The sequence below is a fragment of the Camarhynchus parvulus genome, chromosome 17 (assembly GCF_901933205.1).
Source record: "Camarhynchus parvulus chromosome 17, STF_HiC, whole genome shotgun sequence".
Taxonomy (NCBI): domain Eukaryota; kingdom Metazoa; phylum Chordata; class Aves; order Passeriformes; family Thraupidae; genus Camarhynchus; species Camarhynchus parvulus.
Genome location: NC_044587.1, coordinates 7,723,728 through 7,745,741, shown reverse-complemented (window position 1 = coordinate 7,745,741; position 22,014 = coordinate 7,723,728). Strand labels below are relative to the sequence as shown.

The 22,014-nt window shown below is 51.3% G+C and overlaps 2 protein-coding genes across 3 annotated transcripts in view; one reads left to right on the top strand and one right to left on the bottom strand.

Moving 5' to 3' along the window:
* The window catches only part of ASTN2 (astrotactin 2), a 353,207-nt gene that overhangs the window by 104,521 nt on the left and 226,672 nt on the right, over positions 1–22,014 (bottom strand). Inside the window, exons 14-16 of the mRNA XM_030961750.1 lie at positions 21,513–21,637; positions 21,065–21,169; positions 19,448–19,627 (exon numbers count right to left, since the gene is read on the bottom strand). Coding sequence (XP_030817610.1) covers positions 19,448–19,627; positions 21,065–21,169; positions 21,513–21,637 — 410 coding nt within the window. The remainder of the gene's footprint in view (positions 1–19,447; positions 19,628–21,064; positions 21,170–21,512; positions 21,638–22,014) is intronic.
* On the top strand, positions 5,694–11,775 carry TRIM32 (tripartite motif containing 32). Of its 2 annotated transcripts, none has more exons than XM_030961310.1 (2): positions 5,694–5,737; positions 8,587–11,775. In XM_030961310.1, exon 2 carries the CDS (start codon positions 8,654–8,656, stop codon positions 10,595–10,597), a length of 1,944 nt encoding a protein of 647 aa, XP_030817170.1. In that variant the 5' UTR covers positions 5,694–5,737; positions 8,587–8,653; the 3' UTR covers positions 10,598–11,775. The 2 variants fall into 2 exon arrangements, with proteins under 2 accessions (XP_030817170.1, XP_030817171.1); XM_030961311.1 differs by lacking the exon at positions 5,694–5,737 and adding an exon at positions 6,360–6,553.

Here is a 22,014-nt window from a genome sequence, read left to right as displayed (position 1 = left end):
AGGGATCCCTTCTCAGCCCCTGAATCTGAGCATGCTGTCACTAACACTGCTGGCAACCCAGCTGAACCCTGGCAGCATCTGTTGGGGAGCAGAGAGCCTCAGATGCAACTGAACACATCATGGCAACTTGTGGGAGTTTTAGTTTGTTTGTCTGAAATATAGATTTAAAAAACAACGAAAAAAACCACAAAACACAAAAACCGACCAACCAAATAAACAAACGACTGCCACAACCAAACAAATGAAATAACAGCTTTGTGTCAGGCATCAGGCCTTGTGGAGGAAAGGGAGAATGAGCAGGACAGGGTGTGCAGAGGTTACTGTTTGCCTGCTGGGGTGCCTGTCTTTGTTTCTGGGCTCCACCAGGGTTTTACAATCCCACAGCACGAGGTGTGTGCCTGCACAAAGGGGTCCCTGCTCAGGATGCAGCAGTTGCTGATGTGGGAAAATGCTTCCAGCATTACCAGCAGCACCTCCTGGTGCCTGGACATGAGGGAGCAGGGTAACACCACCACTACAACAAAAACAACAGCATAATGCCTAATTTGTACTGGAGTGCTGTCCTGTCCTGAGAGCTCCCAGGAGAAGATGGGTTTCCTAGTGGCTCAGCATTTCATACAACACCCTCTTCCAAAAGATCCCCAAGTCATCCCAAAACTGGGAACCATTCCACTTGCCACAAGAATGCAGCTATATCAGGGCTAGGATGTGATATCTCCTGAAGAGCAGAAATGCTTGGAACAAGGACAGGAGAAGGCTCTCCAGCTGGAGCTGTAGAGGGAACAGTGGGAACAGACCCAGGTAGGGATTCCTACAGGCTCAGCAGGTTAACCCCATCAGCACCAACAGGCTGCTTAGCTGGGCTTGATTTAGGACCTGGGATTTGCATTTTAGGCAAGGAAGAGGGAATTGTGGTCCACTTTCCCCATACAGCACCCTTCACTGGACAGACCTAGTGCCACCACAGGTGGGACAGTGGGGACTTGTGGCCAGGACACACCCACTGACACAGGCTGCCTGTTTATCTCCTGGTGGAATAATACCCTTTTTGCTGGCAAATCCATCCAAAGGGAATTAGAAAGGACATCAATAGATGTGTTTGCCTGGGAATTTCTCCTGCACAGAGATATTGTCAGTGCAGTGGCCACCAGGTCTGTGAAGAGCTTGGACAAATTTAATGCTGCCCATTGTTAGTGATAGGCAAACACTGCTGGGGCTGTGAGGAAGGCATGGGCACAGTGTCCAGGGGAGTGAGTCTGGCACATCCATCCATGTGTGAGGGAAGGATGGGACAGGACAAGAGGGAATGGCTGGCAGAGAGCAGGGTTAGATGGGATATCAGGAAGAAATTCTTTCTAATGAGGGAGGAGAGGCACAGGGTGCACGGAGCAGCTGTGGCTGCCCCTGGATCCCTGGCAGTGCCCAAGGCCAGGCTGGACAGGAAGACCCCTGGGATAATGGAAGGTGTCCCTGCCCATGGCAGGGGGTACGAGATGGGCTTTAAGATCCCTCCCAACCCAAACCATTCTGGGATGAGGGGGAAACACCATCCCAGCCAAACCACCAAACAAGCACCAACACCCCGGTCCCGGAGCTCAGCGTGGGTTGGGGAAGGGATCGCTCCCGAGGAACCGCTGGGCGCCTTTTGGGACTCGCGGCACGAATCCCCGGTGGGAATGCCATTGCCATGTGCTCGGCCGGGGGATTGCGGGATGCGGGGCTGGGATGGGCACTGCGGGGCTGTCCGTCTGTCCCTCCCCGCGGCGGGGTCCCGGCCGTGTCCGAGCCGGTCCGTGGGGCCCTGCTGCCCTCTCGTGGCACCGCGGCGGGACGGCGCTGGGATCCCGGCACAGGGAGCACCGTCCCGGCTTCGGGAGCACCGTCCCAGCTTTGGGAACATCATCCCGGATTTGGGAATACCGTCCCGGCTTCAGGAACACCATCCCGGCATGCAGCACACCATCCTGGCTTTGGGAATACCATCCCAGCTTTGGGAATAGCGTCCCGGCATGAGTACACTGTCCTGGCTTTGGGCACACCATCCCGGCATGCAGCACACGATCCCGGCATTGGGAACACCATCCCAGCTCCATCCTGGCTTTGGAAACACCATCCCAGCTTCGGGAACACCATCCCAGCTTTGGAAACACCATCCTGGTGTGCAGCACACCATCCTGGCATTGGTACACCACCCCAGGATGCAGCACACCACCCCAGGATGCAGTACATCATCCCGGCATGGGCACACCATCCTGGCTTTGGGAACACCATCCTGGCATGCACACCATTCCAGGATGTGGCACATCATCTGGGCATGCAGCACATCATCCTAGGATATGGCACACTATCCCAGGATGCAGCACACCATCCCAGCATACACACCATCCCCCACATCCCACCCTCTCGCCCCACAGCCCCTCTGTGCCACCCATGGGGTCTCCCCTTCCATCCTCAGCCCAGCCTCAGGGAGGGCAGTGTGGCACACAGAATGTGTCACATCTCCTGGGTGTTGGTGCTTGATAAAATCCCCAGCGTGACCCCTTTTCATCTCCTGCTTATAGAATGTTTATAGAATATGGAGTGGACCTTAAAAGATCATCCTGTTCTAACCCTGTGCCATGGGAAGGGATGTCTCTCACTAGACCAAGTTGCTCCAAGCCCCATCTAACCTTGCTTTGAGCACATCCAGGAATGGAGCAGCCACAACCTCCCTGGGTGACCTGTGCCAGTGCTTCACCATCCTCAAAGTAAAAAATTTCTCAATATCTAATTTAAATTTCAGTTTGTACCCATAACTCCTTGTCCTGTCACCACGGTTCCTGGAGAAGGGTACCTTTATGTCCACACTGCCTCTGCCCCTCTTCACATCCCCTCTCCCTGATGATGCTGTGCTCCCAGCTGATTAACCAAACTCAATTAAACACGATCCTGAGGTGCAACACCAAGGTGTGAGCAGCGAGCTGCACCACCGTGCTTGTGACTGGTGGCACGTGTGACCCCTGGCCTGCCACAGCCTCACTGCCCTGGGGATGATCCCAAAGGCTTCCCCTTGTGCAGGCTGCCCTAGAACAGAGGCTGGACACAGCTAAAGAATAAAGCAGGGATTTATTAAAAGGATCTCCTCAATGGATCCTCCTTGGGCAGCACAAGAGCCCAGCCAGGGCTGCACCCAAGATGAACCAAAATGGCCCCAAAATGCACGAGCAGGCACGGGGTCTGTCACTGGGATCAGTTCTGCTCCATTTGCATCTTGCAGTTCATTGTCCCATTCCAGCTTTAGCCCATGCAGTCCCACCCTGCTTGTTTTTCTCTCTCCAGCCCACGGTGTTTGTGCTCTTGGGCTGAGATTTGGATCATTTGTCCTTGGTGCCCAGCTGGAGCAGGAATTGTTTTGTCTCCCTGCTCTGTGCACAGAGCTCACCATCCCCTCATATGAAGCTCAGACCCACAGACTAAAGCAGCACAGAATGTGAAAAATAGAAAAGCCAAAACCTGAGGCATCACCAGCAAAGAGAATCTGGGGGCAGATCATCTCTGCTGCATGCAGGCTGGACAGGCAGGACCTCACCTCAGCTTCGGATGAGACATTTCCACACTTGCAAGCCTGAGGTATTCAGGGAAAAAGAGCTCTTAGAGACCTCTGATAGCCCTCTGTAAAAGGGGATTTTGAAAGTTTCCCCTGTAACACAGCTTTGGCAAAGGAACTTCGGCAGGGTGACTGGGGTCCTGGACTGGACAACCTTCCCATCCTTCCTTCTCATGTAGGGTCCCCATATTCACACATGATGGATAACATCATCAGCTGGTCATTGTCACCTCTAATTAAATCCAGAGAGTCCTTTGTTTTCTCCCCAGGATGCATTGAAAGATCATTTCCTATTTCCACCATTGTTTTTTCCTCACCCTGCTCATTTTCAGGTGTGGGTGGCCTCACAAGATCTGCCAGACCACCCTGGTTTCAATGTTTACATCCCTTTTTCTTCCCCATAGATCAGGGACTGAAAGAGCATTTCCCTGGTGAGGCCAGGAACTGGGAGTGAACCCTGTGTCCCCTTCCTGGGCACAGCAACACCCCCAGGGAGCCACTGGGGCTTGAAACAGGGGACTTAGTAAAAAAAAAAAAAGAAATCTCACTCCTTTTCTTCTGCAACCCTGGCCAGGCTTTGCATCTGCTCCTGCTGCCTCTGAGTGCACCCACTGCCCACACTGCTGCTCCCTGCAGCTCCAGGGACCTAGATCCCTTCCAAACGAACTATTCTTCTCTAAACAAAGCGGAAAAAACCCACCAAGAGCAGCAGAAGGTGGCCAGACTTGCTGCATTATGCAAGTGCTTCCTTCAGCACAGGTCAGGGTGGTTGGAGCAGGTGAGCAGTGGAAAAACGCTGCAGGCAGAGAGGCCAATGGAAGGATTTTGGGAAATGGTTAAACTGAGGGCTTGTCTCTTCCCCAGGCACTGAATTGCTGCCAGGCTGAGCCTCCAGAGCCCCAGCTGCACCTCGGCCCTGGGCTGAGCACGAGATGCTGCCTGCGGCACTGCGGTGTGAAGGACACGGCTCCTGGGGCTTCCCCTGATCCCAAAGGAAGCCCCAAGCCCTGGCACTCCTCAGGGTCACAGCAGAGGGGTCTCTGCCACCCCTAAAGCAGGTTCATGACATGCAAGCAAAAATGGGGCTGGAATGGGGTCGGTGCTCCTGATGGTGACACTGGCTTCAGGAAACACAGGGCACAGCCTGATGGTGACACTGGCTTCAGGAAACACAGGGCACAGCCTGATGGTGACACTGGCTTCAGGAAACACAGGGCAGAGCCCAGCCATAGGCCAGTGGCCACATCCCTGCCTCTGCTACCACTGCTCACAGCTGCAGCTGTACCCAAAAATGTCCTTTTTGTGCTGGAGCCTGCAGGGTGCTCCAAGGCAGTGTGGAAGGAGAAATACACGTTTTCAGTAGGTGATGTAAAAGCCATCAAACACTCAGGAGCCTGCTGGGGAGAGGGAAGGGGAGAGAAAAAGGGAAAAGGGGAGGGGGAAAGGGGAAAGGAAAAGGGAAGGGAAATCAGAAGGAAATGCAAGGCAAGGCAAAGGAAATGGAAAAGGAAGGGAAAGGAGAAAAGAAGAGAAAGGGGAAGGGAAAGGAGAAGAGAAGAGAAAGGGAAGGGAAAGAGGGAAGGGAAGGGAAGGGAAGGGAAGGGAAGGGAAGGGAAGGGAAGGGAAGGGAAGGGAAGGGAAGGGAAGGGAAGGGAAGGGAAGGGAAGGGAAGGGAAGGGAAGGGGCTCATCCCGCAGCAGCGCTACCTGATCAGGGAAAGGGCAGTGAATAACCTGCGTGTGGCGAAACGACACATAACAAAAAAAAAAAAACAAAACAACAACAACAAAAAAAAAACAAAAAAAACAAACAAAAACAAAACCAACCAACCAACCAAACAACCAAAAGAACCCAAATCCGAAAAGACGTTCCTGCTTCGCCTTTGTTACTTTTAACCTTCCCTTTCACCGCGAGCCGCAGCACAAGCCCGGCAGACCGAGCTCCATCCCGCGGCCCGTCCCCTCCGCCCCAGCCCCCCCGTGCCGGTGCCAGTGCCGGGGCCGCGGTCCCCCCGGTGTCCCCCCGGTGTCCCCCCCACCATATCCCACAGCCAGCCGCGGACTCCATTTCCCGGCAGGCCCCGCGGGCGCGCTCACGTGACGCGCGGCGCGCGGCGCACGCCGGGAGCGGCGCGGCCCGGAGCGGCGGCAGGTGAGGAGTGCGCGCGGGGCCGCGGCGGCGGCGGCGCCCCCTGCAGGGCGGGGCGGGCACGGCGGGACCCCCGGGCGGGCGGCGTGAGGGGACGGACGGGAAGGAGATGGAAGGGATGGAAGGGGATAGCATGGAGCGAATGGAATAGAGGGGATGGAAAGGGGGGTACCGAGCCGCGCTCCCGCCGCGCTGAGCGGTAGGAGCGAGGGGCCGCCTCGCTCCCTCCCCCCCGGCAGCAGAGGCAGAGGGGCCCGCCCCGGGCCTCGCCCGCACCGCTGCCATTGAGGCCGGCACGGCCGCGGGCACACGGAGCCTGGGCGTGTGCTCTGTGCGGGCACGGCGCTCAGACATCAGACAGCGGCACCGGGCACTCGCTCCATGGCCGCCCCATCCCTGCAGTGCCCAGGGCCGGGCTGGCCGGGCTGGTGGAACGCGTTCCCCCTGCCCGGGGTGCGATCAGGCCAAGGTTAAGGTCCTTCCAACCCAAACCCTTGGATTTTTCAGTGAAACTCCCCCCACCCCCAACGCGTTCCCCCTGCTCATGGCCAAGGTTCGATCAGGCCATCATTAAGGTCCTTCCAACCCAAACCTTGGATTATTCAGTGAAACCCCCCCACAAACCCAGGGGTTGTCCTGCTGGTTTTGTTGTTGTGATAACTCCTGTCAGCGGCACTTATTTTGCAGCATTACCCCATTATTTTCCCTCGTTAATGGCACGAGTTCTGAATTACAAGTGAAGCCGGTGTTCTCACCACAGACGCTCGCTAAAAACTGCCGGGTGACAAGAGAAACCACGGCAGGAAATTTCTTCCGAATGTAAGGAAACCAAACTCGCATAATTCACGGTTTTATGGTTTGATCCTCAGCTGAGGCTTTCTGTAATACCCTGCTCTGCGTCAGAGGAACTGCCCCGGGAGGGACCGACACGCTAGAACAACTCGCTGTTAAGGAAACTTCCATGGAGGCACAGCCGAGTGTGAGAGGGAGATAAAAGGAAAAAAACAATGTCCCATTACTGAGGGCATGCTGACATTCCGATAAAGGGGGTTATATATGAAAAGAATGTCATATAAATCAGCTCTCTAAAAGCCCAACCTGACTTAAAATCCCATCTGCCGTTGTTCTTTAATGAAAATACTTGTTTTAAAGGGAGCTTTTAATGTAACTCTCAGTACTTGGTGCCTGTGCTGCTCCCTTGTCCTTCCCTAAGCCAGTCTTTTGACGTGTTTCCAAGGAAAGTAAGAATAATGAACCTGGTATCCTGTGTTTCATTTTTTAAAACCATTTTAAATCACAGATTTTTCCTCCCTCGGAGGAAGGTTTCTGTTCTCCATGGCAGTGCCCAGGTTTCTGCTTCACCAGGGCCAGGGCTGTGCTACTCAACCTGCCTCTGTTGAGCTGATCCCAGCATGGTGCTGGAGATTCTGCCATGCCACTGAATCCCTTCCTGAAATACAGGCTTTAATGATTCTGAACTGCAGCTGACAAATTAAAATTAGGGGGCTTTTTTTGCTTTTCTCTATGAGCATAAAGAACTTTTCTTCCTTGCAGCTGTTTTTCTGCACAGGAGCACACAGCAAACTGAAATACACAGAATCCTTCCCAAAGAGAAAGGCAGCAGACCCAGCAGGGAAGTGAGAATGCTGTGAGCATGCAGCCATTTCTCAGAGAGAGCTGTGTTCACATCCCTCTGCCACTGTCTCTTCATTTCAAAGACTTCCCTACTTCCTTCTCCTCCTCCTCTTCCCTAGGAGAAAGATTTTCTTCCCTATTTTTTAGTGGCTAAGCAGTACAATAACAAAGGATTTGAAACCCAGTCTAGTGAATAATAACTTAATGATGTGAGCCCTGTTCTGTTCCTTTTGAATGGATGGCTGCTTTGGCAGGAGAGCTGCTGGGATCTGCTCCCTGCTGGGAGGGATGTGAGGGTGGAGAAACCTGGATTGAAGCTGAACAGCAACCAGAGTGGTGTAAAACTGAACCAGGGGACAAGAATGAGGTCAACGTTGTGAGATTGTGAAACGAGGAGAAATTAAATGCAGTTAAGCTGAGTTCAGGAGCTAATAGCGAACACTAGGAGTATGTTTGGAGTTCAGATGTTTGGAGTTGTCTGTTAGCTCCATTATTGCTAATACCTGCCTGAGCTGTGTTTAATTGGCATGAAGCATGGTGCAGCATGGCAGAGGTTACTGAGATGCACTGGCATCAAACCTTCTCAGTGTGTTTTCAGCGTGCACAGTCACCCCCAGAACGAGTAGAAGCTGACAGAGCATTCCTGCTACTTTCACTTCCTTGATGAAAGCAAATGTATGAAACCTTGAAAATGTGTTTTGGCTCTCTAGCAAAGCAGAGTGAACCAGGCACATTCATTTTGTTGGTATCTGATGTCACATCTGAATGCAGGTCTCCAGAGGTGATCTGTTAATGCCCTAAAGCATCACACCATCTGGTTCCTTCTTTGATGTGCAACATTTTGAATGTCTGGTTTAATCTCCCTGGGTTTCAGTAAATTATGTAAACTCAGAGGCTTGGCAGCAGGAGATGGGTGCCATGAGGAGATGATTCAGTCATCAATATCTACTGGGCTCCCATATTGGTGCCATTACACTTCTTTCAGTGCTACTTTACAAATTTTGCAAGTGAATAATTCATCGCACTGGGAGCTGCAAGTTAGTTTTGAAATTTGCCCACCCTGAGATTAGCTATGACTAATCTATCCTTCCCAACATGGAAAAGCTAACTGGGTTCCTTTTTCTGCAGGGTTAGGCGATAAGTCAGAAATAAATTGCATTTATACATAACTGCTGGTGGTGACATAAATCACATTTCCCTTTTTTCTTCCTGGACAGAATCAGAGCACCTTGGAATAGATGTGAGCACAAGGCACTGTGCTGGATAAAGCTGCCTTGGAGCACCATGGCTGCCGCCCCTTTTCTCAACTCGGACGCGCTGCGAGAGGTCCTGGAGTGCCCCATCTGCATGGAGTCCTTCACCGAGGAGCACCTGAGGCCCAAACTGCTGCACTGTGGGCACACCATCTGCAAGCAGTGCCTGGAGAAGCTCCTGGCAAACAGCATCAACGGGATCCGGTGCCCCTTCTGCAGCAAGATCACACGGATCACCAGCTTGGCTCAGCTCACTGACAACCTCACCGTGCTGAAGATCATCGACACGGCCGGCCTGGGGGAAGTGGTGGGACTCCTCATGTGCAAGGTCTGCGGGAGGAGGCTGCCAAGACACTTTTGCAAGAGCTGTAGCTTGGTCTTGTGTGAGCCTTGCAAGGAGGCTTCGCACATGCCCCCAGGACACAGAGTCATGGCTATCAAAGAGGCTGCTGAGGAGCGTAGGAGGGAGTTTGGAATGAGGCTTGCCAGGCTTCGGGAGCTCATGGGTGATCTGCAGAAAAGGAAAGCTGCTCTGGAGGATGTTTCAAGAGACCTGCAATCCAGATACAAAGCGGTTCTGCAGGAGTACAGCAAAGAGGAGCGCAAGATCCAGGAAGAACTGGCCAGGTCACGTAAGTTCTTCACCACCTCTTTGACTGAAGTGGAGAAGATAAATAACCAGGTGATGGAAGAGCAGGCTTACCTGCTGAACTTAGCAGAAGTGCAGATAATGTCTCGCTGTGACTATTTCCTTGCCAAAATAAAGCAGGGGGATATAGCTCTCCTGGAGGAGGCAGGGGATGAGGAAGAGCCAGAACTGACAAACAGCCTCCCGAGGGAGCTGACTCTCCAAGAGGTGGAACTCCTTAAGGTGAGCCATGTGGGGCCACTGCAGATTGGGCAGGTGGTGAAGAAACCCCGCACCGTTAACGTGGAGGAATCCCTCATGGAAAATGCAGCATCCTCCTTTGTACCATTTAGGGAGCCTGACCTGGTGCAGGAGGAACCCAGCTGCACCCCCCATTCCTCGCCAGCCAAGCCAAGGATGCCTGAAGCAGCCCCCAGCATCCAGCAGTGTTCCTTCATCAAGAAGATGGGCTCCAAGGGCAGCCTGCCAGGGATGTTCAACCTCCCTGTGAGCCTGCACGTCACCAGCCAAGGCGAGGTGCTTGTGGCAGACCGGGGCAACTTCCGAATCCAGGTTTTTACCCGCAAGGGCTTCCTGAAGGAGATCCGCCGGAGCCCCAGCGGCATCGACAGCTTCGTGCTGAGTTTCCTTGGAGCAGACTTGCCCAACTTGACCCCTCTTTCTGTCACCATGAACTGCCACGGGCTGATCGGTGTGACAGACAGCTATGACAACTCTGTCAAGGTGTACACCATGGACGGCCACTGCGTGGCGTGTCACCGCAGCCAGCTGAGCAAGCCCTGGGGCATCGCCGCGCTGCCCTCGGGGCAATTCGTGGTCACTGATGTGGAAGGGGGCAAGCTCTGGTGCTTCACCGTGGACCGTGGCGTGGGGGTGGTGAAGTACAGCTGCCTGTGCAGCGCCGTGCGCCCCAAGTTTGTCACCTGCGACGCTGAAGGGACCATTTACTTCACTCAGGGGCTGGGGCTCAACCTGGAGAACCGGCAGTACGAGCACCACTTGGAAGGAGGCTTCTCCATCGGCTCCGTCGGCCCAGATGGGCAGCTGGGGCGCCAGATTAGCCATTTCTTCTCTGAGAATGAGGATTTCAGGTGCATTGCTGGGATGTGTGTTGATTCCAGGGGAGACCTGATCGTTGCTGACAGCAGTCGTAAGGAAATCCTGCATTTTCCTAAAGGAGGCGGCTACAACATCCTGATCCGGGAGGGACTCACCTGCCCGGTGGGTATTGCTGTTACTCCCAAAGGGCAGCTGCTGGTGCTGGACTGTTGGGATCATTGCATTAAGATCTACAGTTACCACCTGAGAAGATACTCCACCCCTTAAAGGCTTGGTTGCAAGCAAAGCCTGTCTTGGCAGTGGAGATTCTTGCAGCCTCCTTGCAATCCGACGGGAACCAGTGTCAAGCCTTCAGGAAGATTGTGCCATAGCTGAAGGGGATTTGGCATACAGGTCATCATGTTCTGTGTTTAGAAACAAAGTAGCTTTTGTGGTGGTGGTGGTGGTCTGCTTTTTCTTCTTGTTTTTTATATAAAATCCTTACAAATAAGGACAAGCGCGATGGAAAGGATCCATCCTTTGCAGTCTTGGTTCTTGTGACTAGTCACTCCATAAACCTCTTCACCTCCTTATGCCACACATCTCCTACACTTCCAGCTTCAACCATTGTGTCTTTCTTTGTGCCATAAACACTGACTGACTGCTCTAAATCACCTTCCCTGAGAGAACTAGCAGAGGCAATCCTGTGGCACTTGCAAGGAACTGGGTAGCAGTTGTCTGGGCAACTCCTAGAGAGAGCAATTTGTGCTTGCAGCACTGCATAAAACGAAATGGCCACTTCAGCTGCACGGAGATGAAGCTTTGCTTCCACCCTGACGAGACAGGGTTGTCTCTCCCATTTTTCTGGTGTTCAGGAGATTGCCCCGTCATGCCATTTGTGAATTGTGTCTGTTCTGTGTGAAGTGAGTACTGTGCAATTGTGGGAGACCGAGCTGAGCCAGAAAATTGCCCTCTTTATTCCTGAGTTGTAAGAAGACAGGGGTTTTATTACTAATAAGAGTTCTGCTAGATAGAAGGGGAGTAAAAGGGAGAGGGCTGGAGAAAAAAGAAAAAAAAGAGGGGAAATCTAGGGTTGCTATTTACTGTTGTTTTATTATTAAATGTGTCCTGGAAACTCTCTTTGGAAGGTTTATCTGGTATCTAAAACTTCCTGGGGAAGGGGGGAAGAGCTGGGGGAATAAGAATGGGAGAATGTAGGAAATGAGATTAAATGCAACATATTGTATGTTCACCTGCACTTCACTCTGCATTCCAGACCACTGCATTTAGCAATAGCTTTCCACTCATCTGCACCTCCTCTGTGCAAGTTACTCATTTCTGAGATAAGGATGGGCAGGGGGGACTGTTTCATTTCTGTTTTTTTAAGATTTGGAAGCACATCCATTGGTGCACTGCCTTTTTTTTCCCTTGCACAGCAAAACACTACATTCCTCAGATTATTTTTTTTTTTTTTTAGTAATTCTTTTTTTCCACAGCACCAGCAGGCACCAGCATTTCTGCTCATCAAGGCTTTGGGCCAAATGAAGCACAAAACTGCAGCTGTGTGAACCAAGGCCCCCACAGAGCTGCTCTCCTGGCTGATAAATGTGTACCTCAGTGTGGTGCTGCTCGCCCAGAATAGTTTATTGAAGGAAAGATGCATTTAAATAGGGCACAGTGGTAGCATGTTAATCTGCCACAGATAATAGTTACACTGCAGTGCATTTATTTGTTGCCATCAACAGTGTAGTTGCAAATTTGGGGCCACGACAGACAATATAAAAGCTGATTTTATAGTGGCTGCCATGCTCCAGCAAATTGTTTGCTACTTGTCCTACAACATATTTGCAACAGGTGATTTTTTTTATTTTTTTTAAGCCCATATACTTTTCCCTGCTGAAACAGCAAAGGGAAACAGGTTGGTGAGCTGCTGCTGCTCTAGCTGGATGTTTGGCAGTTAAAGGGATTGCAGAAAAAATGCTGGAAGCAGATTTTGGTGGGATTTGGGCTTTTTTTTTCCCTCTCTTTGTTGTGCTCAGCCAGTGCTGAAGGAGTGAGCACACAAACACAGCTGTGTGATGGATCTTCCATCAGGGCAGCTTCCAGTTTCTCCTGCTATAATGTACTGGAAAAAGCTTGTGGAGAAGGGAGCTGAGACACGAGGTGGTTGGTGGTGCTGAGGTGGCCCAGGGACCCAGCTCCCCTTCCCTCCTGAGCTGCTCTGTGTGCTTGCCAAGGCTACCAACTTTTACATTGCCATTCACATTCTCTGCTTCTCTTTTTTGGTGGGAGGAGGCAGTTGCCCAAGGCATGTGACAGCAATTTGAGGAACCTTTCTCATCTTGAATATGTGTTTTGGGGAAGTGATGATGATTACTGGGCTGTGCTGAAGTTCATGACATTGTAACTGAAGGCATTTTTCCAATTTTATGGCAGTGGCAGCTCCTCTCCTTCTGGTTTCTTTTAAACATTTCTCCTGCTTCCAAGAACTGCTCCACACAGGAGACTACTGTGGACCCGAATAATTAAAGCAATATTATCTATGATAATATGTACCTCTGTAATTTTCTGTTCCTGTGGTTTTTTTTTTTGCAATAAACAGCACAACTACTAGCAATAACATTTCCTGGAGTGCTTGAAAAAAAAAAAAAATTAAAAGGAAAAAATTAAAAGCTGGTGCAGTAAACTGAGCAGTTGGTTACTCCAGCCTGTTCCTGGTTACAGAGTTCAAACAAAGTGTCTGTCATCTGTTTCTCACTCAGAGGATTAAGAAAAATAACACCACCCTGTGAGGCACTGGTGGGCCAGGACACTGCAGTCAGCGCCTGGGGCTCTGTCTTGCCTGCAGCTCTTCCAGTCTGAGATTTCAAGGAGAAAAGGGAAAAAGAAAACCTGCTGTCCCTCACCCAGGCTCTGCACATCCCCTGAAAAAACTCGACTGAGATGATTTTACAGAGCTCTACTTGCTGTGGTGCTCCCACACAGTGTCATGATCATCTGCCAAACGCGGTGAAATGGAGTAATTAAGGATTATGTTGAAATAGTTTGGCTCCTGCTCTGTATCTGGAGGAAGAGCTTGTCTGGTCATACGTATGTGTTTGGTTTTTAAAGATTGTGTAATAAAGGAAAAATTGATCCAATTAAAAGTGCATTGCAAACGGCTCATTTTCTTATTAAAACACTTCATCTTCTCCCCTCGGTGGCAGATTGGATTGTACAGCCAGCAGGGATTAGATTGGGAACACAGTGGCTACGAGACCCTTTTATGTGTCAGGTTGCCAAGGAGAAATCTGATCCTGGCAGGCTCGTGGAACTTTTCCTGATGCTTCCCTACCCACCTTCATAAACAAATGCTGTGGTTTTGTACCTTAACTCACACTGCCTCAAGGGCAATGTCTCTCTTGTTACCTGATGTTTCAGAATTCTGATTTGAGTTCACTGGCTTTGGGAGCTCAGTTGTAGTTGGGAGCCTGGTCTGCAGGAACCTTTAGTTTTCCTTTTCTAGATGCAAACAGGTGCATTAAGGAAGCTGTAAAGCTACTTTTTAGCTGTTAGAGGACATAATGGCTTTCCCTTATATGTGCTTGGTTGGAAGGTCAGAAGTAGAACACATAGAATTTCCCTGGTTTTGAGATCTGTCCCTATGTACAACCACTCTATTACTTTTTAACACTCTTAATTGCTTGGTTTATGTCATTATTTCAAACCCTTAGATTTCAACATTTTTTTCAGAGGAGGTAAAAACACTCTAGCTGGTTGTCATGAAATTTAGTTTAGACTAAAACATGTGCTGTGAGTAATCAGCTACCTGTGTCCCTGGCTCATCCATGGTCTGGTGACACAGCCAGGTGACACATCAGGAGCCATGGACTCACCTAGAAAACCTCAGACTTTGCACTGTGGGGGTATAAAACACCTGGGTTTCCTCTGTTTGTAGTCCCCCTCCTTGGAGGCACCAGCTCAGGCTTTTTGTGATGTTGTACCGTGACTAAATTATTTTTAGATGAGAACTCTGCCATGGGAGCTGAGCTGGTGAGCAAACCTGCTGTGACTGAGTTCTGTGGGTTTGTAGCTGTGAAGGTGCCTTGACCCCAGCTCTGGTGGTGCCAGAGGGGCTCCTGGATGGTCAGCAAGGACATTTCCTCAGCAGGTACACCCACAGCACATGCAGGTTTTCCCTTCCCCTCCCTCTGCAGCCACCTGGCTGATCTGCATAAAGGATTTCATCATTTGGGCTCATCTCAGCTCTTTTAACAGGTATGAATTTCTGGTTTATCAAACATTATTCAACCCTCATGTGGTGCTGTTAGACCTACCCTGTAGCTTTATCACAAGTTTTGATTTCTTAGGGCAGAACAGCTGAGCCATGGACATTGTTCTGGGCAAAGCCAGGAGCCAGGGAATGAAGGGATGGAGAGCAGAGCCTGTTCCTCATCAAAGGGGGTAGAGCTACAAAAGTGAAAATAAAGCCAAATGCTTTGAGTTGTTCCTATTGTATAGCTTAAGTGATTTTTCTGGGTCATTACTCAATGTGAGGATTTAAAGTTATTTCGTTTTGCACAACTAATTACTCAACTTGCCTGGCAATTCTGGATTACAATGAGAAGTGCATAAGGTCATTTAGCAGACTTACTCACAGGACATGTTTTAGTCTAAACTAAATTTCATGACAACCAGCTAGAGTGTTTTTACCTCCTCTGAACAAAATGTTGAAATCTGAGGGTTTGAAATAATGACATAAACCAAGTAATTAAGAGTGTTAAAAAGGTAATAGAGTGGTTGTACATAGGGACAGATCTCAAAATCAGGGAAATTCTGTGTTCTACTTCTGACCAAGCACATATAAGGGAAAGCCATTATGTCCTTTAACAGCTAAAAAGTAGCTTTACAGCTTTCTTCATGCACCTGATTGCATCTAGGAAAGGAAAACTAAAGGTTCCTGCCGACTAGTTCAATCTTAATTGTGTTAATGGCAGTATCAGACCTGAAGGGAGACAAATGGAGCCTTGAAAGGACAGGAGGGAGCCACAGGCCTCACTCAGAGGAATATGGACTGCTGTTTTAGTAGAGCTCCAGGCTCTGTCCTTAATTTTGTGCAGGATATTTGTGAAGATCTCCTACCAAAACTGCTGAGTTCACAAGAAAGCATGAAAGCTGTCACCTCTTACAGGTAAATGCAGTTCGTGGAGTGTTGTCCAAGAGAAGAGAAGCAAGCACTGGGGAGGGCAGGGAGCAGAAAGGCTCAGGGAATGTGACAGGACCTGCCAGAACAGAGCCCCTCCACGGACTATTCCCATAAATGATCAATTACTGAGAGGGAAATGAACATCTCCCCCATCTGCAGCAGCCACAGGCTGAGCTTGCTGAGCACTCAGCGTGGCCAGCGAACCTCAGCCAAGGAAACTCTATCTAGAGATCATAGGAAATTCAAGAAAAACAAACATTTCCCTCACTGCAGACCTAAAGTAACCTCCCAGCTGGGCACTGAAACCCTCTGGCTCTCCCCACCCAGGCACACACATCCTGAGCCCATCAGCCTCCCTTCCTGCTTCCCAGCTGGGCTTCTCCATTGGGAGTAAGCAAACTGCAACAGCTCTTGCAGAAATCTCACCAGGGCTGTCAGATTTTGCTCTCAGAGCAGCTCTTCCCCTTCCCTAAGCAATCTACCCTCCTCTTCACCAGCCAGAACGAGAAACCACAGACCAACCAGCTCTCTGATGAACTTTTATCAGAGAATGAAGTGGTTCCCAGCAGGGGGATTTGCTGGATGGAGGGATCACTCTCTTCCCTGATGTACAATTTCTGAGTCTCTGAGGTGGGGTGAGTTCCAAAGAGAGCCTCCACCTCCAGGTTTATCATTGTGGCACTGTGTGGTGAGGAATGACCCAGTTTGGGTCAGCTGTTCTGGCTGTGTTCTCTCCCAGCACCTCATCCACCCCAACCTAGTGACTGTGGGGACAAAACAGAGAAAAACAAGAAGTGTGGATGCCATGGAGGCACTGCTGAGCAGCAGCCAGCACTCCAGGGTGTTCTCCACACTGGTTTCTCCAGAAATGCACAGCACCACTGTGACAAAGCTGGTTCCCTCCATCCCACCAGGCCCAGCACATTCTTACACACAGCTGGAGCTGCCTGGGGACATCACGTTTGTCCCAGCTGCCAAACAAAGGTCCTCACACAACTGCTACCAACTTAATGAGGCACCATCAGTGTTAAATGCTGGCTCCACCAGGGAAGAAAACCAATGCAGGCTCCCATGGCACAGCTCAATGGCTGGGTCCATCTCAAGGTTCCTGCTTGGAGGCCACTCAATATGTTAAAGCATTGCTTGGCTGCACTGAGCCAGAGCAAACAGCCCAAAAAATGGGCTTTTAATCACTCTGCATGAAGTAAAATTGGAGTTTGCTTTGGTGTGCTCAAGGACTGAGGCTGTTCCTGTGAGGGAGCCTGGGGGATGCTCCCACTCCTGCCCTGAAGGAGCACAGTGCTGGCTGTGCCACAGCTGTGCCACCGTGCCTGTCTGGCTCTCCATTGAAGGATTCACTCCTGCAAACCCTTGGGAACAAGAGCAGGCTGCTCTGGCACCTCATTCCCCCCCACATCCACCTGCAGGAGGAAGGGAACACTTGTCACTGCTCCAGCAGAGCAGGCTGCCTGCTCTGTACTGTCCCTGGGCAGAGATGGGTCCCTGTCCCTGGGCAGAGGTGGGTCCCTGTCCCTGGGCAGAGGTGGGGTTCCCTGTCCCTGGGCAGAGATGGGTCCCTGTCCCTGGGCAGAGGAGGGTCCCTGTCCCTGCCCTAGCAGGAGGGACAGCTCTGCAGTACTGACCCACCTCACAGGCTCTGGGGCAGCTCCAGGCCAGCTCAGAGCCAGAGCCTGCCCTGGCACCAGCAGCGTGAGCTTCTCTTCAAAACCATGTTTTCAATTAGGGCTCTACGCACAGATTGTGCCTTTATTGTTGGAGGCCTCCTCCTGAGGCCTGGAGATTGATTTATGAAGTTGATTAAAATATTAAAATAATTCTGTGCAGTGCTGCAAACACCCCGTAATGTGCATTTTTCTCAGAGTTGGTGACGTTCCAATTAGCTCGAGACTCTCTCCCTCCTCTTGTGACCTGTTTTGTCCACTAACACATTACAGTTATTCTGGCCCTACTTTTATATTTATTGGAGCTGGTGCATATGTGTGCTCACTGAGCAGCTCAGAACGGGCTGGTGAGCAGCGGGGAGCCAGGCAGGCCAGAGCTGTTCTGAGTGGAGAAGGCATCCAGAACTGTCTAGCTGGAGCTATTTATTCCTATCTGCCTTATGTCGCTGGCAAAATGAGGGTAAATCAGTAGAGAAGTTGGGAATAAAATCCATCTACCATGAACAGCAAGCTCTTTCTCTTGGCTAAGTGGAATTTCCCTGGGACACAGACCCTGGGTTTCCCATGACACTTTCTCTGTCCACAAGCTGATCTCTCCAAGAGTCCTGAACATCCTCAATGTCCTGCCAAGAGCATTTTCTGACCATCAAAGAGCTGAATGCAACACTGGTCACCTCTGCATTGCCCACAGCCCCAAAGTTCCACCTCACACACCCCACCAGCTACCAAAGCCACAGATGGAGCCATGAACAAACCACAAGGTCAGAGCCAGCACCTGGTGCCCAAATGTTTCACAATCAGGAGTGAAAGGTTTATGCCCAGGCATTGCATGCAACCCCTCAGGGGATCCCTGGAGTACCATGAGTGCTTTGGTGCTTCACAGGCAGTGGGAAAGGATGCTCTGGATGCCCCACAAATGCCAGGCCAGCCAGGCACAGCTCCAGGAGTTGGGGGCAAGACTCAGGTGGGGAGGAAGGGATCCACCTCGGCCAGCTGCATACCATGGACTAAAAAGGGAATTATTCTGTCACTGAGGCCCTGTGCCCCCCCAGGGCTTTGTGGCTGAGCCCTGAGCCACCGCTGCCCCTGACATGGGGGAGGTGGGACTGAAGGAATGGGAGATATTTCACCACCAGATCAAGCACCACCACATCAAGCACTGTTCATGTCCCCTCTGGCCCCAGCATCGTGGAACAGCAGCAATGCTTGTGCCAGGCCTGGACTGCAGCAGCTGTCTCCCATTCCCACCTCTCATCCTCCTGAGAAACCCTTGTCTGGGTTTGGTTTGGTCCCAGATGATGGCACTGGGACCATGGGGTCTGCACTCACCAGCACATTTGGCCCTGGATTGCAGGGAATGCTCCCAAGTGATTAATAACACCGTGAGTACATAAACAAGCCACCTCCACGTGCCTTCTCCTGCTAAACAGGGGCATTGCTATGGCAAACTTCATTTATCACTATTTAAAACCCAAACAAACGAGCACAGGCTGTTATAAATACGCTTACAAGACCAGCTACACTGGGGAAACAGAGAAGAAAATGAGCCAAGAGCAAGGGAGGTGGCATGTGGGAGAACACCTCTCGTCTCTGCTGGGTTCCAGGGGGTGAGGCTGCTCCTGGCAGTGCCACCAGAGCAGGAGACAAGTGCCCTGATGACCTCTGTCACCATCAGCCCTAAGGAGGGCTCTGTGATACACCACAGATATTTTTTGAATAGAAAAATATCAGATCCAGGGCATATCCCAACTCCCTGGAGGAGAGAGATGAATTGGCAAATGGAAGGCTACAGCGATAAGGGAGTTTTTATAAACATAACCTAATTGTATTACTTCAAAGTCCTGAAGTTTATTGCCCTGTTTAATGATGTGTCTCGTTATTTATGGTGTAGCACAATGAGTCTGCTATTGATTTAATGCACTTCCTTAAAGACTGTCATTGTCACAAGCAATAAAACAAAGCCATTCTGAGACAGCTCATTTCTGTCACATCTCCATCAGCTGACCCTGGGCATGGGAGGGCCACTGTGGAGACAGGGGGTCACCTTGGGCAAGGATGGAGCCAGAGGGTGGAAGCTGAAGGGCAGGAGCAGGCAGGGTGGCTCAGGGATGCTGCCAACGCCATGTGCCAGCTGACACTGAGTTTGGGACAAACCTCCTGCCTCCATGCCAGCATGGTGATGGTGTATGCATGGGAAAAGGGGTGATGGGTGGAAACCAGCACATGACACCTGATGTTTGTGCCCCTGCCCATTCCCATCACCCCCCTCACCTTTCTGGTACTGGAGCCAGAGCTGCTGCTGGACCTTCTTGCTGGGGAAGTGGATGGTGCAGCTGAACTCGGAGCCATACAGCGCCTCGGCGATGTAGTGGGAGCCAAACTGCTGGATGAAGGAGAGCAGCTCCTCCCGGCTGCTGTCCTTGTTCAGGATCTTCAGGATGTTTGCAAAGCCTGTGGGAGGGAGGCAGGGGGTGGGCAGGTCAGCCAGGCAGGGCTGGCAGCCACAGCCCAGGGGAAAGGAGCCCCAGAGGTTCCCTGCTCAGGCCATACAAGGCCCCACATGAGTGCAGTCCCTCCTCTTGTGCCTGCACCTGATCCTTTGGAATCCACAAGCTGTTATTACCCCAGGCTGTGGCTCTGACTTCCCTTATGATTCCTCTCCCTAAGAGATTTCTCAGGTAATTTTACAGGGATGTGCATGTGAACATGTGCGCACACACACACAAACACACACAAAAAACCTCCATCCTTGCCAGCTCATCTGCTCTTCAGCCTGCTGGCACATCATTAACACTCTCCCCAGAGGATGTGCTTGGCCTTTGCTTGGCTGTATGCACCACCAGAGATGTTCCACCCCTAGTGCAAACACCCAGCACAACTGGGAACTATTTTTAGGGAAGTTGGAGACAGCCCAGGGGGACGTGCAGGGCTGGGCTGGTGGCAGCTCCGTGGATGTGCAAAGGTCAAGGCACCACTTGAGCAACATCCATAGGGACAGCAGGGACCTCTGGCATGGGACAAGGACATGATGGACCCCTGCTGCTCTGTGGAGGTGAAATATCCTGGAGGCACTGGTGACTCCACAGCATTTCAGCATCACGTAGAGCTGGCTGAAAGCACTGTTTTGGTTCAGTGCTGGAACAGAAAACATACTGCAAGAAAATACGTCATAGCTGCCACCAAAATGAGATTATCTGGCTGGTTGGTTGGTTGGTTTATTGAAAGAGAAGGTTGTTCTAATAAAAAAGCCAGAAGAATTCATTTTGAGCTGAACCCACATATTTTTTTCAGCTCTGGGCAGGTTATTTAATTTTGGGGCTGTGCAGCCTGTTAGCACTAAATCTTTTTTTTTTCCTCACCATTTAAAAACTCGTTGATTTTTAAATAAAAAATGCTATTTTGAAACGAAAAGGCAAAACATTTCAGGTCGCAACAAAATGTTTCAGCATTTCTGAAACAAAATGTGTAGCTGTAAAAACGTGGCAGTGAAATGTTTTGACATTTGCAGGATCCTCCCACCCACCCCTTCTTCATCTGTGACTCCCTGCTTTATATGACCTGCTTTTCCAAGTGCTTCAGTTCCTTTTGAAACCACCTTTTTTAAGGGACTGGCTGGTTTTTGTACATACAGATATATAGAGACCCCAAAACAAATCCTTCTTGCTTGTTGCTTACTGGTTTCCTCCTGGCCTTGACCTCACCTCTTGCTGCACAAACTCCCTGCCTCAGTTTCCCCTCTGTAATAAAAGGAGGTGAATCTCCCTGCCTGACTCTGCAACAGCGCTGGGAACAGAGCATGGAGGTGGGAAATGTCAGTGGCATGCTTGGGGCAGAAAACCAGCACCCACCCATGCAGACACCCATCTCCCTGCCCCTGGAATCCCTCACCTGCAGAGAGTGTGATGGAGCTCAGCTTCACCCTGTAGAGGTTGCTCCTGACCCGCCAGTGCTGCACCATGGGGTACCCCATGGCCTCGTCGTACTTGATGTCCCCTGCAAAGGCAAAGCAGGCAGGTGACACTGCTGAGCACGCTCTGGGGAGTGCTTAATGCCCCCTCCCACCTTGCTGTGTGCTGCAGGGGTGAGAAGTGGGGTGGTGGAAGGGCTGGAGAGCTCACTGGTGATTACATGGGGTACCTGGAGCAGCGTTAGGATGGCTGTCACTGCTGGGAGCTCACAGGGATGGAGATGCTGCTGCGATGGACTCACACATCCCCCAGATCATTTCTGTCCCAGCACAAAGGGGGGCATGATGCCCCTCAGGAGCCACACTGGGGTTTAGGCTGGGACAAGGGGTTGTCCCTCCTGTGCTCTGTACCCCGGGGGCAGCTCGTACCTGTGAGGAGCTGCAGATCAGGGAGGGGCTCCGAGAGGACACCACGGCACTGCTCCTCCACGGGCAGAGGGATCACCAGGAGGCCATCAGCCAGCTGGGGGAAGTCCTTGATGAAGTTATTCTCCCTGCAGAGAGAAAAAGACAACTGCAAAGCAACGATGCAGGGCACGGCCGGGCAGTGGGGCTGAGCAGCCCTGGTGGCACCAGGACAGGCGGCTCAGGAGGACAGGGGACATCTCCTGGAGCAGGAGCCCTGCCAGGGGATGCGGTTTGCAGCCTCCCCACCAGCCAGGCTGGCTGTGCAGCCCTCTGAGATGATGCTTAATGAGCTCCCCAGGGACTGCAGCTCCATTAGTGCTCCAGAAATACAGAACTGCTCTCAGCCTGGGGACCCGGCCACTGGGTTTGGCCCAGATTTTCAAAGTGGGCCCCTGGAGAGGGGGCAGGGAAAGAGGAGTGGCTGCTACACCCCAAAACTGCCCCTTTGCACACCTGCAGCATC

Excerpts from the sequence above, each read along its gene's own strand:
- TRIM32 (XM_030961310.1), top strand. The coding sequence starts at position 8,654 with ATGGCTGCCGCCCCTTTTCTCAACTCGGACGCGCTGCGAGAGGTCCTG.